The sequence below is a fragment of the Molossus molossus genome, unplaced genomic scaffold (assembly GCF_014108415.1).
Source record: "Molossus molossus isolate mMolMol1 unplaced genomic scaffold, mMolMol1.p scaffold_m16_p_16, whole genome shotgun sequence".
NCBI classification, from domain to species: domain Eukaryota; kingdom Metazoa; phylum Chordata; class Mammalia; order Chiroptera; family Molossidae; genus Molossus; species Molossus molossus.
This window is the reverse complement of record NW_023425351.1, coordinates 40,635,121-40,655,342: the sequence shown is the minus strand read 5'-3', so window position 1 is coordinate 40,655,342 and position 20,222 is coordinate 40,635,121. Positions and strand designations below refer to the sequence as shown.

Here is a 20,222-nt window from a genome sequence, read left to right as displayed (position 1 = left end):
TTTCTTTGCATTTCGTCATAGTTTCCTCACATAGCCTCTAGCTGATGTGGTTGCAGTTGCTATGGTTTTATTTGCTTGTTCATTTTCCCCAGTGGCTGATCATATTGGATACGTTGGTTGACTGGTAGACACTTGAATAAAAATTTCTTTTTTTTTAAGGGGACAAATTAGTTACTTTCTGCGAATCAACTGACAAGAAACATATAAACCTGAGGAGAATCTACAGTAGCTAATCTGTTGAATATTTTGTGTGTTGAGCTAAACATGTCACTACAGAGACCCTCACACTTTGGTTAACAACTTTCTAAATATTTACCAAGATCTCTAATAAGAGAGAGTGCTTCCCATGATATAAAGGCTCCACCACCATCATCCATGGCACCCTGCCCAACGTCCCAGCTGTCCAGATGGCCACTGACCAGTACAACCTAGAACAAACAATAAAAAGAGAAAAAAAAATAAGACTAAGCAGAAATGACATAAAGGAGGAAGATTCACAGGTATTCCAAATACAGAAATGAAACGTTTGTATCTTTTTCTATTTTTAATGCCTTAGAAGATCTGTGTCATTTCTAAGACTTAGTCTAGAGGTCTTACACAAAAGGGTATAAGGTCATCCTAAGAGTAATACAAGTTTTTACCTTATAATTCTCTTTATTAATATAATTTTAAATACTAAGAAAAATATCTTACTACTAACAGATGTTTGACAATGTAATTATATGACATAAAAATGGAGCTCAAAACTTCAACCATATTTCCAATTGTCCCAAATTCTAGCAGACACATGATAAACATGTGTTGAATTGAGTTCAAATGAAAAAGTAAAAACCATGATTTATTTATTTATTTATTTTTCTCCTCACCCGAGGACATTTTTCCATTTTTTGTTCAGATAGAGTGGGAGGGAGAGAGAGAGAGAGAAACATCAACATGAAAGTGACACATCAAGTAGTTGCCACCCGCACAACCCAACCAGGGCAGGGGACAATCTGCAACTGAGATACGTGCCCCTAGCAGGAACCGAACCTGGGTCTCTCTGGACCACAGGCCGACGCTCTAACCGCTGAGCCAAACCATTTATAAATTATATAAATGATTATATTTTGTGCTTTATCAAACACTCTGGTATTGAATGAGTAAATTTTGCTAAAGTTACAAACTAAATTCCAATTAACAGAAAAACTTTTAAGAAAGATTTCAATTTACATTAGTGTGAAATAATCTATACATTATAAGTTTTAAGTCACTATTAGGTTTAAGTTTTTTTTGAGGATCATTAGTAATTCTCTCCAGAAAAAAAACAAACAAAAAACTATTTCAATGAAATTACATTATGTGGACACATTTTACTTAAAACTGAGGGGACTCCAGTACACTGCTGGTGGGAATGCAGACTGGTGCAGCCAATATGGAAAACAATGTGGTGTTACCTCAAAAAATTAAAAATTGAACTGCCATTTGACCCAGTGATCCCACTTCTAGGAATATACCCTAAGAAGCCTGAAATACCAATCATAAAGAATATATGTACTCTCATGTTTGTAGCAGCATTATTTACAATAGCTAAGATCTGGAAACAGCCCAAGTGTCTATCAGTAGATGAATGGATAAAAAAGCGGTGGTACATATACACAATGGAGTACTATGCAGCTGTAAGAAAGAAAGATCTCTTATCCTTTGAGACGACATGGAGGGACCTGGAAAGTATTATCCTAAGTGAAGCAAGCCAAACAGAGTAAGACAAGTATCATATGATCTCACTTATTTGTGGAATATAATGAACATAACAGTCTGAGGAATGGGGTAGTCCTAGAGACGTGGATGTGGGGTACAGACTGACAATACCCAGAAAAGGAGGTGGTGGGGGAGAGATAAACCACAGAACTTATATGTATGTATGCATGAATAATAGACTTGGACAACAAAGCTGGGGGCAGGGCAGGGGGAGGATTCAGTAGGGGGGAAAGGAGAAACATCTGTAACAAAAATAAATAAAAAAATTAAAAAAAAACTAAATCAACTGATGTTGGTTTGGGACATCCATACTGGAAAAAGTATGTTTATCACTGGACTATCATCCAAAAGATGCTAATGTCTCTCAATACCTGCACTATGTCATGAGCTATGCTTGCTTACAGACACTCAGAAGGATTATGGACTGCAAAATGAAGAGGGCTGAGTGGAAAAACCAAATGCCAAGGAGGTATCTTGTGCAAAAAAGATCATGTGCAAAAGGGCCGAGTGCAACAGAATAACTACACATGCCTAAAAGAATGTAATCACTCCATGACACAGCCTATAAATATAGGTGCCATCAGAGCATGAGCTCACCCTTCTCCATGCCTTGATCAAAGAATAAAATTTCTGCTCTGCTTTACCAAACTCAGTCTTGTTCTGTTGACGTGAACAGCCCTGGACAGAAGGACATTGGTTTGGATCCCCAACCTGGAAGGATCAGTAACATCTTGATCTCTGTATCATACAATATATGAATATCAAGTCAGATGAATTTTAAGCCCAAATAGAGGTGTTAACGAAAAGCATAGAATTGCTTTGTTAACTTGACATTGGAAAAGATTTCTTATGTTGGACACACAAAATACCATAAAAGAGAAAATAATAAATTGGACTTTTAAAATATTAGAAATACTTATTTATCAAAAGACCCCATTGCAAGAGTGAAAAGGCAACCTACAGAAGAGGAGAAAATACTTCCAATACATATATGCAACAAAAGACCTATATCCAGATTATATAGAATTCCTGTGAAACAGTAACAAAAAGAAAGTCAACTGATAGAAAAATGGACAAAATACTTGAACAGACAATTCACAAACATAACTATACAAATTACTAATAAGCATATTAACAGGTGCTGAGGTTCATTATTATCAAAGAAATTTAAATTAAACCATATTCAATACATATCCACCCGAATGGCTAAAAAGAAAAAGACATCCCTGGCCAGGGTGGATCAATGGTTAGGGTGTTGTCCCATGTTCCGAAGGGTCACAGGTTTGATTCTCAGTCAAGGACACATACCTGGGGTGCAAGTTTGATCCCTGGCCCCAGTCAGGGCTCATGTGGGAGGCAACCAATCATATGTCTCTCTCACTTCAATGTTTCTGTCTCTCTCTCCCCCTCCCTCCCTCCCTTCTACTCTCTCTAAAAATCAATGAAAAAAAAATATCTTTGGGTGAGGATTAACAACAACAAAAAGACAGAAAATGCCAAACACTGGTGAGGAGGTGAAGCAGCTGGAATTCTCACTCACTGCTGGTGTGAGTGTAAGTACTTACAACCACTGAGAAACCTGGCTTATCTACTAAATCTGAACATTGGACCCGACGGAGCAATTCCAATCCTATCTATAAATCCAACAGAAATGTATGTGTATATATATATTTTCACCGAAAAAGATGGACTAGAATGTTTATAAAACATTCATAACAGCCCCCATCCCCTATCCCAGAAGAAAACTATTTAAATGCCTGTTAGCAGAATACATGGTAGTGTCTTGATCAACGCAACATTGCACAGAAGTAAGAACAAACAAATACAATACATTATACATGTACATGAATCTCAGAAATGTAATGAATAATGGAAGAAGCCAAACAAAATAAATGTATTGTGTATAATTTCATTTGTATGAAATATAAAAACAAGCAAACAGGAGGATGGTGTCCTAAGGCAAGGACAATTAGTGACAGGAAGTGGCCCAAGGAGAGCTTCTGAGATGCTGGTCATATTCTGGTTCCTGATCTGGGGACCAGATTCACAGGTGTGCTCAGTTTGTAACAGTTGGTCTTGTTATACATATAGGATTTATGTGCTTTCTCTTAAAATATTACACTTGAATAAAAAGTAGAAAACAGATTGGTGTCTATGTATAGCAGGGAGTAAGCAAAGTGAGGTTAAACAGATCTTCTTGATGATTAATGAAAAGCCCATGACTTGGGGCAAGCAGGATTTTGGTTGGAAATATCAGGGTGGCTGCTCGCACTGCCTGCTTCTCCGAGCAGCTGCACCATCTCCCATTGACTCTGTATACATAGGCAGACCCAGCCCACTATGACCTCACTGCAGTCACAAACAAGCACAATGCCCCAGACTAACAAACGGTCATGCAATGAACCCAGATGGATTGTTTCTAAGGAAAAGAAGAAAAAATATATGGCAAGAGTAGGAAACTCTGATTCAGAAAGTGGTGTAATCCTATGTGGAATGAACATCAGTCAACATCCTCACCACCCTCAGAACCATTTTCCCAGGGAAGTTAAAGTTCCAGTGGGTAAAAAGTGTCAAGACGTCTTTAATAAATGAACTTTTTTCTCAGATAACACAGGAGCGTAACTGAATCAAGGCCACTATTAAGTTATCCTTCAGAATAACTTCAGAAGTTGTTTTAAAATCATATTTCTATGTTTTTTTCGGAAATGCTTGCATTCTCCAATCCAGAATTATTGCTTACACTAACAGTTAAAAGGCTGGGGAAGTGGTTTTGAGTAATAGGAAGTTAAATGACATCCTAAAGGACCAGGTCTTTGGCACAATGTTGTGAAAGAATGATCACAAACTATCTGGATTATAAGAGTTCGTTTTAATATACTTTTTGAAATCAGAAAAAAAATTGGCAGCCAGCATGAGATAGTAGCTGTAATTTTAATATTAATTGATATAAAAACTAAGTAATGCCTGGCCGGTGTGACTCGGTGGTTGAGTGTCGACCCAGACATCAAGAGGTCGCCAGTTCGATTCCTGGTCAGGGCATATGCCCAGGTTGTGGGCCCGATCCCCATGGAGGGGGGCATGCAGGAGGCAGCCAATCGATGTTCTCATCGATGTTTCCATCTCTCTCCCTCTCCCTTCCTCTCTCTAAAAATCAATAAAGAAAAAAATAAAAACGAAGTAATGACAAAAAGCTACTTCTAATTCAGTAGAATTTTTAAGGCGTTTGATTTTCTCTCACCACAAGAACAGCTTCTACACACACTCAGAAAATAGTGCACAAGGTCGCAGGCAACATGGTTGACTAGCACGCCTGGGTACACCTCACAGGGTAACCCTGCAGAATATACCAGCTCATCATGCCTTATGTCAGGGTCAGGCAGAAATGAACACTAATGATAACACATTTGCATCTAATTTAAGCCATCAGAGAACAAAAGACTACCCAGAGATACAGTCAACTCTAGTTCATAAAACAGACCACGTGACAAAAGACAGGAAAGTGCAGTCCCTTCGCCTCTGCTGCAGGTGTAGCCATGGAGCCCCTGCAGCAGTAACATGGTGTGGAGCCAACAGAGAAGTGGGGCACCCACTCTTCGGCCCGTCTCTGTGCAGAGCACGGACCAATTCCCCACCTTCCAACCCCCTTCCACCACCTTCTCTTCCAAACGCAGTAAAGAGTAAAGATTATTAAAACAACAGCAATAGCAGCCCCAGCAAAACAGTGAGCAAGGCAGAAGAGGCACCGTGCTGCTTGGAAGTGTAGAGTTTGTCATTTGTGAGACACACGGTTGCCCTGACCATCAGAGACTCAGTCTTGGGAGAAGGGGGATGAACCCAGGGCAGAAATGCACTGGATGGGAGCTGCTAGGACGAAAAGTCAGACCCTCAGTGGCACACAATGGCCTGCAGGCCAGCTGTGGTGCTGAGAGAGGAGACAGAACTCATCAAGGGTAGACAGAGAGCAGCCACAAGGAACAGCTCCTCACTTCTTTGTTATGGGTGCTTACAGCAACACTGAGTCCACACAGCTTTGTCTGATTAATAGATGAATAAGTACATAATCAAAATGAGACATATAAAACATAGGGCAGGACAAGGAAGAGAGAAAAGCCCCATAGGAAGTATGTTCTTACGAAAACAAACTAATGCAATATCCTGGAGAAATTTTAGTGGTCTTTGGCATTCATGCATGCATTTATTCATCCACTTTTATTGAGTTCCTACTATGTCCCAGAGATACAGACATGAACAAAGCAAGCAAATAGATGCCTTAATGGAGTTTATGTTCTGATGAGGGAGATGGACAATAAATAAATCCAATATGATGAGAGTTTTAAATGCTATTAAAAAAACAAGTCAGAGAAAGAGAATAGAGATTAGTGGTGGCAGGAAGAGAGAAAAAAATCAGTCTGTTTCCTCTTAAAATATAGATAGCCACAGGAGAATTCTGTTCCCATTCTAACAGTGACGGAAACCTGATAATCTAGAAAATCACAACTTTCATTAGACTCATCAGAGACCCGAGACTGTAATTCAACGGGAGGAAATGAATTCCAGAAGACAACAAGCCCATCCGAAGCAAGATGGGACACATAAACTAGTTTGCCTTGAGCAGTGACCGGGGTGGGAGTGGGGAGGAGGGGAGAGGTAATAGTTATAAAAGAAAGAACCAAGGAGACAACTAAAACATTAACCAATTCTTAAGGGGTGAATGTAGGTTTACACGAGAGTTTAGCATTTCTGGGCACCTCACACATAAGGGCACTGGGTACCTGTTCCCAGATCTTTTCTACAGGCCTCCTCAGGTGGTCATAAGAAATAGGGAGCAGGGCAGAAGCTGTGGGAGAGCCCCCCTAGTGGTGCAGATGGTGATGGGATGCTGGTGGGAGGCAGGCAGCAAACATACCTGCTTCCAGGACCCGTCTCTCCGAAGGAGACAGAAAGCTGTCCTGCAAGGCAGTCCCAGACCCAGGGAAGGAGGTAGAAAGTCCACTCCCACCTGCACGGAGGTGGGCCCCTGGGGAGCACAGGAAGCCGGCTCATGCCCAGAAACCTGCACTGATGCCAAGCAGAGCTCCGCTGCCACGGGCTGAGGGACGGGATGCACGGTCCCGTGACACATGACAGAGTTTGGCTTCCACAGGAGGAGCAGCAATGTCAAGGAAGCCCCCCTCCAGAGCTCGGCGCACGGAACCTGGCTCAGATGGAGGGGCAAGAGAACCAGGAACCCGCCAGGGGCTCCAGCGAGTAACAAGTAGAGCAGGAAGCTCATGGCCAAGGCAGGAAGACAGAAAGGGAGCCCTGCTGGGATGTGGGCATGTGAGCCCACCGGAGCTGAGGGTGAAGTGACACAGAGAAATCTCCTCCCACAACCCAGCCCTAAACTAACAACAGAGTAGCAGCAGCTACTGCTGACAAAATCTGAGGTATGTGAGCCCCAAGGGTAAGAACAGAAACAATAAAATCCAAACCCGGTGCCATTCTCATTTTTGGACATATATACCAGTACTTAAGACTCTAGTCTTCTCTTACATATGATATCTAGCATCCAATCAAGCATTATGAGCTATAAAATAAGACATAAAAAATCCATTGTCAGAAAATAGAGTATTCAATAGAACCAGACCAAATTATGGTCCAGATATGTCAACTATCAGGACTTAATAAAACAAACAAACTATGATCAATATGTTAAAGGATCTAGTGGGAAAGATGGAAAATGTCAGATGAAGACTGTATTTAAAAAGTCAAATGAAAATGCTAAAAGCAAAAATATAATTATATGTAGAGGCACTAACTGTTTAAATGAGTTAAAAAATTAAAGCTTTTGTAGGAAAATATCTTTATGTCTTTGGGGGCAGGAAAGATTTTAAAACAAGATATAAAAAATGCAAAGCATGAAGAAAAATGCATAAATTCAACTGTAAGAAAATGGAGAACTTACATTCATCAAAAGAAATTTTGATTTGAGTTGTACACTTGAAACCTGCATGGTTTTGTGAACCAATGTCACCCCTATAAATTAAAGGAGACAGAGAAAGAGAGAGACAGAGAGAAATAGAGAAACCTTAGAATGACAGGAGTTATACTTTGGGAAAAGATATTTATAATATATAACCAAAAATGGTTTATATTCAAATGTATAAAAAATTCCTACTAATCTACAAGAAAAAGACAAGTAACCCAAAAGGCAAGAGGAAAAAGGACAGAAAAAAATGTATTTCATAGAAAATTGTGAATGGATGTCAAGCATTTGAAAAGAGGATCGGCTGCATTATCAATCAGGACATGGGAAGTAAACCCTCAGTGAAGTCCACCTCGCACCCGTCTAACTGGTGAAAGTTTTGAATCTGACGTGAAGTCCTGCCACAGGCACTCTTATCCGCTGCTGGTAGCAGCAGGAAACACTTACAAAATCATGTAGGAAAAAACTCGGGCAGATCCTTTCACATGCGTATCTCACAATCAACAATTCCACCTTAGGTGCATATATTAGAGGAATTCTGAAACTTGAGTTCTTGGACTTATGTACCAAATTTGTCCTATGGAAGCAATCATAAGGCCTCGAACTAGAACTAACCCAAATGTCCTTCAACAATAGAATGGATAAATAAATTGTGGTATAGTCACATAGTGGAACATTATAAAGTAGTGAAAACAACCTACAGCTACATATATCAATATAAATGAATGCCAGAACAAAAATATGGAAAAAACAACAAAAAAGGAAAACTGCAAAAGAACTAGAACATCACGATTTCCTGATATAGATTTCAAAATTCAGTTGCAGTAAGTAACACAATCTTTGGCAATGCATGCAAAGATGGTAGAATCATGAGGAAAAGCAAAGTAATAATAACCCAAAATTAGGATAGTGCTTAGATAGGGTTGGGGCAGGGAGGAGAAGCTAATCAGAGAGAACATAGCAGGCTTCTAAGGCTCCAGTAGTGTTCTAGCTTTGAAACTAAGTGGTGAGAACACGTGTAATCCTTTTATTATTGTTCTTTAGATTTTATATACATACATACATATACACACACACACACACACAGTGTATGTACATACATACTTTTGGGTCATACTTATGCTTTTGGCATGCCTAACCTTTAACATTATGCATTTTAAATTGTGAACTTTATAGGTATTTATCTAGACCTGACCACGTACTTTCTGATCAATCCTCGATAAATAAGATGCCCACTTAACTTTCAAGCATGCTTTATTTTACAAATGTCTTGCTCAACAAAGAACCAGAAAGATAACTACCAAGTGGTTTTATTTTTTGCTTTTGTGATGGTTTGTGTGTTTTTCAACTTTTTCATTCTTAGTCTCATTTTTGGGGTATTTTTAAGAGGTAATGGGATGTGTGTTTGGGCTACAAAGTTCAAGGTCGAATGCATTTCCAGACATAGAAAGGTGCCCAAATTATCAACAACAAAAATTATTAAAGAGTTAAAAAATATGATCTACAAAAAGGAGAGGAACAAATTCTTTCATTATTTAGCCTTAGAGAAGAAGCCAAGAAGTGATGTAATAACAGGTTTCAGAAATGATGGGCCCCTCTGAGGACAGGAACAGCAGAGAATAAAGCAAAGGAACCCGATTTGAGCTGTAGCAGTGAGCATTAGAAACATATAAATGATCAAGAATTTTCTGATGGCAGCTTCTGTAGAAGTTAAAAGAGTGCTAACAGAGAAAAGGTTATGGAAAATTCCTTTCCTTGGAGGGTTTCTAAAATAGACTACAGTCTTTGGTCTTAGATGGAATGCTAACATAGAAGGGATAAATAAAATCTTTCAAGGTCACAGCTAGTCCAATATTCCATGACTGTTTTCAAGAATTCTTTTTCTATTCTAACCACTTTAAAGGGGGACCTTGTCCTTTGAAAAATCTCCATAACCTCAACAGACTTTTCTCTGAGCATCTCTTAGATACTCGGGCTGCCAAGATCTTCTCACAATTTAGGATCTAAACACAGGTGGGAAGGCACTTTTCAAGAAATCCATGTTTTTGTAACCCCTGTCAAAGACAACTGTCTTGACTTTCAGAGGGCAGTAGCTGAACGTATTGTGCTATTGCCCAGCATAGACCAAAGGGACTATGTTTGAACAAATCATGTCCTCCCCAATGAACAGACTAGGTGGTCTACAGAATAAAGCTAGACTCTGACTCACGGGGTATGTTCAGACACAACACAGCAAACATCTGAGCTCCTCTTGAATTGATTCCTATCTTCAACCTTTGTTTAGTGAAGTTGTTGGGTTTTGACAGCTTGTGGGATGTAGACTTCTTTCACAAGAAAATGGGCCATCTGTCCAAATGCTCACACATCACCACAGCTGCTCCCAAAAGGAGCTGTTTCATTCCAGACTTTGTGAATGATTAGGAAGGTGAGGAAGAAAGGAAGCAGTAGAGGGAGAGGCAGAAGGTGGCAGGAAGAGATGGAAGCAAAATGATGACTAGCACAAGAAGAGGAGGTGAAGAAGAAGACAGAGCAGAAGGGAGGAGGATTGCAAAGCAGCTTTGGGAAAGGCACAGAGAGGAAAGAGAAAGTAAACCCAGATCAAGATGTGGATCCAGGCTGTCAGGTAGCTGAGGTTCACATAACAAAGCTAAGACAGATGGTTTCTCCATGTTCTGATCTGCACTAGCTTGATGTCATCATGGATGCTGCTAAGACCAGGTGAACTAAGAAGTAGGGAGGGATTTTTGAGAAACACTACCTGGCCATGAAGCCTGTGGAGTTTAAATAAAGTCACCTAAAGTATTTCTAACTCACATATTCAAGTGATTCTGTTGCCTCCTTCCAGCCATGACCCTAGACCACAGTAGAAATGGGGAATCAGAAGTCAACCATCGAAAGCCCCAAGGCTTGACAATGAATTTTGGGGCAACTGCATGGCTTCCTATGATGTCAGCACTTGAAGACAACTTTGATGTTGATCCATAAATTATAGCTTATACAAAGGACAGTCAAATAATATACTGACAACCCCAAGAGGAGACTTTTCAATAATGTAATTTTTAGCTTCAGCACAGTGTCAAGAAGCCATGCTTTCTCTGAAAGGCCCATGTCTGCACTGCAGCTGGCCTGCTGTCCAATCACAGCACGCACTGGTCCTTAATCCCTTCCTCCTACCCGATGTTGCATACTATCAGCCATTTCTTTTCAGTCATTAATCTCTGTGTTCAGACTCTAGGAAAAAGACAAATTTCCACTGATATATTTTGTTTTAGGAAGGGGATAAAGTAAATATTGAACATTTTATTTTTTCTAGGCTCTGTGTGCAAAATAATACTATTTTGCCCATAAACCGAAATTCTGTCTTATTTTTTAATTAAAATTTACATGTCTTAGAAAATAAAAATGTCACAATAGACATCTCAACTAGTATTGTTCTTAATACAAATGTTATGAGAGTCAGGGAAATATTATGTATATTTACCCAAAATGAAAAACTAGTCCTTTCCATTGAAAATACATTAAATTAAAGCTTAACTTCAATATTCACAATCAACTAACACATCTGCATGAAGAACAGTGATGATTATTGTCCCATGAGAATCAAAATCTATTAATAGCTAAAAGGCTGGTTAACCTTATGATGTTTGCACATCACACCACAAAAACAATAGTCTGAAAGTGATTTTTTTTCTAAGTCCAAAGCAACCCTGAAGTATGGCAATACTTTGCACAGGACAGAAAACTTATCTTCTGGGCAAAAAGAAATAAAAATTGACCCTAGAGACTGAGAGTCCATGAGGAATTACTGTTAAAAAAATAACATTATTTTCGGCCATAAAAAGAGAAAGAAATCTTACCATTTGTGACAGCATAGATAGGTCTAGAGAGTATTATGCTAAGTGAAATAAGTCAGTCAGAAAAGGACAAATACCACATGATCTCACTTATATATGGAATATAATGAACATAACAGTCTGAGGAATACAGTAGACCCAGAAACATGGAAGTAGGGCACAGACTGACATCCCTCAGAAGAGGGGGGTGGGGTGGGAAGATATAAACCACAAAACTTATATGCATGAATGCATAACCAATGGACATGGACAACAAAGCCAGGGACGGGGCGGGGGGGGGGATGGGAGGGGGTGCCAATGGGGTAAAAAAGAAGAAACATCTGTAACAAAAAAAAATTGAAAATTAAAAATTAAAAAAAAAGTCAAATTAATACCATATGATTTTACTTACATGTAGAATTTAAAGAACAGAATAAGTGAACAAACAAAATAGAAACAGACTTATAGATACAGAGAACAGACTGATGGTTGCTAGAGGGGAGGGAAAACTGGGTGAAAAAGGCGAAGGGATTAAGAAGTACAAATTGGTAGTTACAAAATAGTCACAGGGATATAAAGTACAGCATAGGGACTATAGTCAATGATATGGTAATAACTATGCATGGTGCCAGGTGGGTACTTGAAATATCAGGAGGAACACTTTGTAAAGAATATGATTGTCTATACTACCACGATGCTGTACACCTGAAACTAATTCAAAATAATATTGAATGTAAACTGTAATTGAAAAGTAAAGAATATAATAAAAATGCAAGGTAATTTTCAGAACATTAACAGAGACCACAAAGGAGAATGGATTAGCTTTCCTCTTTCTAAATGTAATTAATTAAGACAAAAGAACATAATGGAAAAAGAATGCATTCTTTCTCCATCAATGGATATTGTGACATTATTAATACATTGTGAACTTTAGTTTTTTGTTTTTTTTTTATCCTCACCCGAGGACATTTTTCCATTCTTTGTTCAGGTAGAGTGGGAGGGAGAGAGAGGAACAGAGAGAGAGAGAAAAACATCAATGCGAAAGGGACACATCGAGTGGCTGCCACCCGCACAACCGACCAGGGCCGGGGACAAACTGCAACCGAGGTACGTGCCCTTAGCGGGAACCGAACCCGGGTCTCTCAGGACCACAGGCCGACGCTCTAACCGCTGAACCAAACCGGCCAGGGCTGAACTTTAGTTTTTTAATGTCAGCATTCATGAGGTTATTCATGTTCCCTTAACTATTTTGACTTGTCCTGAGATTATATTCTCATCAGTTAAATGTTGGTTGCAGCCACATATTTTGAATACACCTTGTGAAAACTAAGAAAAAAAAAGAAAAGAAAAAGAAAAAGGAAAGAAGGAAGAAAGGAAGGGAAGGAAGAAGAAAGACTATTTTCTCCCCAATATTTCATTTTCTGAAGAAACAAAACTTGCAGAAAAACAAACAAGTGTTTATTAATTTAACTTGCATTTTTTTAGGCCAAAGAGTATATTTAACAGGCTATAGAATTAGAGCACGATTTAAAAAAGTACAAGCATCAAAGTGCAATTCTCACTAAATTCCGAATGTTAGCACTTGCTTAACTTAACTTGGCCCTGGTTCAATCTTGTTCAACATTTCCATTACCTTGGAGACATGCTTATGAATTTTAAGATGATAAAAATATAAGATGAATCATTAACATGTTGGACCAAATAATGAAGTTTCTAAAATAATATTCTGAAGCAGAAATAATAGTGTGTAGCCAACACGATAATTCAGCAGGAATAAATGTAAAGGTACACACTGCACCTTCAAATGGTAGGTTGATAGCAGTTCATCTGGGGCGAGCCTTCAACTTGGCTGGGCCTAAGAATATTGAACTAACAGGATATATCAGCTATGGGAAAAGTTAATAAAAGTTTAGGGTTTGTTGATAAAAATATGGGATTCTGATTATGAGAAGTAATACTCCCACTTTAATTAATCAAACATTTTTTCCTTCTTTTTTTCCATCCAGATACCCAAGGAGACCTTCTGGAAAACAGATTAGTCAGAGAAGAGCTGTTAGGAGTTTACAGTGTCTGGAAATAGCATTGTATGAAGAGCAATGACTATGTTTACCCTGGGGAAGAGAGGGCTCAAGAGGGCGAGATGCTTCATATACAAGAGGAGTAAGTCTACCCACTGGGCACAACCAGGCCACTGAGTAGAGGGTATGTGCAGGCAGATCTCAGCTCAGTAGAAGACTAGATCTGATAGGTCCAGCAAGGACCTCAGAGGAGTAAGCTGTCACACACTGGAAAAGTTCAAGCAGAAATGAAAGGAGCACATATCAGGTAAAGAATGGGTATCTTGCCTGACTGGGAGTGGGAGCTGAGCTCGATAAGCTCCAAGGGCACGGAAGACTTCAAACATCTATAATTCTAAAAAGAAAAGTGGGCTGATCTTGGCCATTATTCAAGGAGAAGGAACTGTTAATGTTTTCCTGGGATACTAGATTTTTTTTATATATATTATGTATTTTTATTACATGTTTTTTCTTCAACTTGACCCAAAATAAAAATTTTAAATTATATTGCTAGCAATTTATTTATTTATTTTTAATATTTTTTTTCTTTATTGATTTTAGAGAGAGAGGAAGGGAGAGGGAGAAAGAGATAGAAACATCGATGAGACAGAACACTGATTGGCCGCCTCCTGCATGCCCCCCACTGAAGATTTGGCCCACAACCTGGGCATGTGCCCTGACCGGGAATCAAACTGGTGACCTCTTGGTGCATGGGAATCAAACTGCTGACCTCTCGTGGCTCAATCACTGAGCCACACCGGCTGGGCCAGCAATTTATTTTAAGGAAATCTGGCATAATAAACAAAACTTTTTATGACTTAAAATTTGCCTTCTTGCCCTGATGGTGTGGCTCAGTTGGTAGGAGCAACGTCCGGCACACTAAAAGGTCTTGGGTTAAATCTCTGGCCAGGGCACATACCTAAGGTTGATGGTTTGATCCCTGGCCCCAGTCAGGGTATGTATAGGAGGCAACAGGTCAATGTTTCTCTCTCACATCAATGTTTCTGTCTCTTTCTAAAAATAGATGAAGAAAGTCCTTGGGTGAGGATTTAAAAAGAAAATTGCCTTCTTGAATTGAAGCCATGCTGTATCAACTTCCACTGTGACCCAGGGGTATACTGTGGAGGGCATATAATCACAGTCACTGTCAATACAGGGTGAACTCCACACCTATGATTTCCTTTGATAATCATGATGGACTGTCATTTCTGCAATTGCTTAAAAGTTCTCAAAGTTATTTTTATTTTTTTGCATCCAAGGTAAAACATTCCAATGTTTATCATCCACCACATGATACTTCCCTTTACCTGCCCTAGGACTACCTTCTCAAGTACATAATACATAACAATCACGGCTATAGATATTTCTAAATGAGTATTTTTTCCCTTTGCCACGTGAAGATTGCTGTGCTCGTTATAATAGTCTCATCATACCATTTTGATGTTTCCTTCTGAACTTTCTGTAATTCTCCTAGATTTTGGAAATGTAGCAATCAAGTTTGTAATGCATAAATACCATACTTTTTTGTTTGTAACAACCTTCCTGACAGTTCCTAGAATTTACTTGATCTCTTTAATTATATAGAAGTACATATATTAAGAAACCTACAATGACTCTGGATTCCTTTACAATCTCTCATATCCACACACAATTAAAGCCAGAATTAGAAATTAAGAGATTATAGCTAATACTCTCCTTTTACACAGAGAAGTAAAGTGATTTGCCCCAGTGGCAGGGCCTGAAAATTAGACCCCAGAGCTGCTGACCCAGAGTGATGGGTTATTTATATCATATCCTTCTGCCCACTTCATAAAAAAGTAGTGCAGAGACTACATTTGGTTGATTTTCTCTAAGGCATTACCTTGACTATGCTAAAAATTAATCTGCTACGTTTTGCCTACACACATAGTGCAATGAGTTTTTTCAACAATATCCCTATCTGCTTCACATAGGCAAGTAATTTAACCTGTCTAAACCTTGCTCCCCTGCCTGTAAAGCAGGGATAATAATACGAACCTATGTTTAAAGTGTGTTGTGAGTGCCCTGGCCGGTTTGGCTCAGCAGTTAGTGCGGTGGCCTGCCATCCGGAGAGACCTGGGTTCGGTTCCCGCTAAGGGCAGGTACCTTGGTTGCAGTTTGTCCCCGGCCCTGGTTGGGTCGTGTGGGTGGCGACCACTCGATGTGTCCCTTTCACGTCGATGTCTCTCTCTCTCTCTCTCTCTCTCCCACTCTATCTGAGCAAAATATTGAAAAATGTCCTCAGGTGAGGATAAAAAGATAAATAAAGTGTGTTGTGAGAATTAAATGAGATGACATAATGTATCCATCACTGTCACAGTCCCTGGCACAGAGCATGAACTCCTTCAATGGTGGTTGTTATTGATTACATCATAATTACTTTGAGATGACCACAAACATTACAAACAATTCTCTCTAGGAAAGACCCACTTGGGAAGCTGAAGAGCTTAAGTAGACTGCACACGGACTGCTCTAACAGGCGCAGGCTCAGGGCACTACGCACTGCCAGTTTGAATTAGTGGGAGAATCAATCATGCACATGGTATTTAGAAATATGACAAATATTTTTTAAATGTTGTTTGGTGAACCTAACTTAAAACAGCATGAATGTATTCCATTTGAAAACATCCATCTGCCATGAAATAGCTAAGTTATAGTTTCATTTCAATAACTGGTTGCAAAGGGGGAAAAAGTTATAGCTCAAGCAATCACTGACACACAGCCCTCTCTAAATAACTGTGCAGTTACCAGGTAACCAGGTAATCACGTGTTTGAACTGAAGCTTCCCATGCATCGGAGGTGAGTTTTGCCCTGGCAATAGCTAATCTAATGAAGGATTCCACTGTCAATTGCATTTACAGAGCTGGCAAGACTGGGCACAGAATGACTCTCTCCCTTGGAGTGCCTTGAATATGGGGAGAAAGTCCTGAATAAGGGTCAAGAAGAAAGCATCAAAAGTCCAGCATATCGCATGGAGAAATGAGAAGCTTAAACCAGGAACAAAGAGCAAATCCTGACATCACATTCGACTTTAATCTCTGTCGAGAAGGTATAAAGATTTCCAAGAATAAGGAGTGGGTGATAAAGAGCCAGTTTCAATTTTTTACGCTATTGTAGATCATGTAAGTGTAGTGTTATTTAAAGATCAAAGACAAAACTAAAAGGCCTATCAAAGGAGCATTGTTTCATCTCTTTCAACTCTACTCCAGAAATTTATGAATTTTAATCTCCGTATGTGTCTGCAGTAAGCTGCAATAAGGTAGAGCAGGTTTCAAGCCTGTCTTTGTCCCTCGTCTTGCAAGAGTAGTTAAGACCACGGGCTTTGGAGGAGGACAACCTCTCCCACTTAGCAGGAACCCTCAGCTACTCGGGCTCTTTGAGCTGCCGTTTCCATGTATCAAACAGGACATTAGCCATTTTCTACAGCGCAGTTACAAGGAAGGAGCCTGATGCTACTGCCTGGCACCCAACGCAGGCACAGTCCATCCCGTTTCCTAATCCTCTTAGCATTTGATTACGTTTTCTTGTTATCAGAATGCCCAATGGATATGGCGTATGTTTTTAGTAAAAGTGGCTATCTCTGTGGGTAATTCTCAAGCAGTTGTGGGGAGAAAAGAATACATTGCTCTGGTAGTAGGGGGCTGGGAAGGAAAGGTAGGGTGCAGAGTTTGAAAATAAGAAGCCTTCCATCCCTGAGCTAAGGCAATTCCGCCCGGGGCAGGGGAGGACAAGGCCGTCCAAGCTGCCCCTCAGCTGAGAAACACGAGGCTGAAGATTCCTAATGACAGATCTTTTTATTACCTTCACATATATTTCTCACAAGTCTTGAAATGTAGTCAAGAATCAACAGATGGGCCTGAGTTGATTTGCTTCTGTTTAGCAATGAGATGTGACTTAGACACAAACTAGTTCCGTTCCCTAAAGAAAATATTTCCTTTTGTGCTCAATGCACAATGAAAACAAATTCCTATTAGTTTCTCTGACCTTTACAATTTTAGTCACAAAAACCTATTAAGGAAGTTTACCCTCATCTACTGTATAATGTAACTTCCTTTCTCTCAGTAATGAGCATAAACAAGTACAATTAAAAAGTTTAACCTTTTAATATGTCTTCGAAGGTTAGAACCATACAGAGCTGTGAACAAGAAATTAGGACCAGAAGTAAAATAATGCTTAGAAGTTGATAATTAGATTTCTGGTCAGCGTGGTACAATAAATTTGCACCTGTATAAGCTTCCTCTGTTCCAAACGTGTGCAATTAGAGATGAAACATAAAAAGTGAAAACCAAAAGGCTGTCGTTTGGCTCCAAAAACCAGATAAACATCTCTGTGGACTAGCAGTGGATTAGAATCACAAAGCAGTGAGTGGGTCTGAAGCCCAGAGACCTGCAGGACTCCAGACCTGGAAGCCAGCACTGGATGCTGGGCATTCTGCTCCTCCAGGCAAAGAGAATTGAACCGCTTCCCTGAAGATGAGGAGACCTAAGCCAGACTAACTAGCTGAAAGCAAGCAAGGGCATTGGAATCATGACAGGAGGCTGAAAACAAAAACACATGCCGAGAGGCACAGCTTTATAAAAAGGCTGGGCCAGTAGAAGAGAAATGGACAGACATGAATCATCCAGCCTCCAAAGCTGGCCACCCACTGGCTTTGTCACAGCATACGTGGTCCTCGTTATTAGTGCTGGTAAGGGTGTGAGATACCACATCACAAAACCTGGGCTGGGCTGGCAGGGTGGCAGGCCAGGTGAAGGCAAATCCCATAACCTCTAGAGAGAACAGTGAGCCCAGAGAGAGAAAACAATACAAACAATAGCACAAACTCAATTTTAAACCATCCTGTTCAAAATGAGTCAGCGAACCAAAATTCCAAAACACATGAAGCTACATGTCGCTAAAAATGTCCATAAAATCAACAACTTGAATAAAAACTGTACTACAAATTAATTTTATGGAAAGACTAACATTTAAAAAATAATGTTTAGGGTGATCAAAGAAATGATTTTCTAAATAGAGAAAATTTACCAAAATTGACTTAGGAAGAAATAAAAATCTTGGAAAAACCAATAAACATTGAGAAATTCAATAAAATTGGAAAGTATTCTCTTTCCTTCACACAGACACACAAACTAAGCTACTAGGCTCAAAAGGTTTTGCAGGTGAGTCTTATCCAATTTAAAGGAATAGATGACCCTTAAATTAAGCCAACTCATTTATCAAGGCATTACCTTGATACCAAAACAAAACAAAAACAGTAAATTTTAGACCAATCTTAATTATAAATATAATGTAAAATTATTAAACAAACAATTAAACATGAGGCAAAACTTCCAATTTCAATAGAGAAAATTAGAAAATAGACAATAAAGGTTAAAGGGGGGCTTATGATTCTAAAGTCAGTTTATATATCATCATAAAGTGAATTCATTGTTCTTCAGAAAGCCAACATAAGACCAAAGAATATCTTATGTTTGATTCAAAATGTGAAATATAAGTTAGTGATTCTCTATGAAAAAATAAAATCCACAACAATTCCAATTATACACATGGAGGATTCTGTAGACTCATTTATAGAGACATGGCATTTTGAATGATCAATTCCAGCATGCTGCCCAAAGTTTAAAAGATTATATTCAGCAGAAAATGAGCACACTCATCCTGTTACCCCTGCGTGACTACCCATGTCTATAAAGCCTAATAGCACTGCACCTTAGCACCTCCGTTTACTTATTTTTATTTTATATATATGCTATTGTACTATCAGTGAAGCATTCGTTGATCTTAAAATACAAAAAAACAACAACCAGAAAACAAAAAACAATAAAACAGAAATGCAGGGCTGTGTTCGATTTTGCCTTCTGTACTGACAGGTGCCCTGAAGCAGTATGTACCCACCCTGCCCACAGTCTTCCCCTGAGGCAAGAAGCCTCAAGAATGCTTTCTGCATAGAATTATTGAGGCTCATCCCATGTATGTCAAGAGAAATCAGCTCTGCTACCATGGTTACAAATAATTATACCAAAATCAGCTCCTAAGCCAAAGTAACATGGATAATCAGATATGAGAGAAGTTTGCCTTTAACTGGTTTGGCTCCAAACCTCCTCAAGAGGTGTGAGTTGCATTGGATGGTGATAAGCTTGGGATACACAGAGTGGGGGACAAGAAAGAGAGGGGTCTCCTACACCCTCTGGAGTTCATTTTGGCTGTTCTATAAGCCTACTTTATAATGAAGTCTTTAAAGTATAGGCACCGTTAATTATTATAAGCCTGAAAAGAAGAGTATGTACCTGTCACCCATATGCCCTTGTATGCTTGCAATACATTACTTACCCCAGGTTATTCTGGGCACATCCCATTTCCTTTATGGTCCCCCAATGCTCCCCCACCCCAGAATTTCTAAAATGTTTTATTAATGCATTCAGCAAGATTTATCAAACCACTGTGTGCCAGATACCACTCTGTGTATGTGCTGGGGATAGAGCGATGATCTTGATGGACAAGGTCTCTGTTCTTCTGAACATTCTGATTGGAGGATAGGTAATGACCATGTGAGAAAACATAACTCCAGACACATGCTATACAATACAAATACAGATTAAATTAATTCACTTA

The 20,222-nt window shown here is 39.3% G+C and overlaps 1 protein-coding gene across 1 annotated transcript in view; it reads right to left on the bottom strand.

Moving 5' to 3' along the window:
* The window catches only part of CPQ (carboxypeptidase Q), a 372,888-nt gene that overhangs the window by 172,951 nt on the left and 179,715 nt on the right, over positions 1–20,222 (bottom strand). The window contains exon 4 of the mRNA XM_036263943.1: positions 317–428. Coding sequence (XP_036119836.1) covers positions 317–428 — 112 coding nt within the window. The remainder of the gene's footprint in view (positions 1–316; positions 429–20,222) is intronic.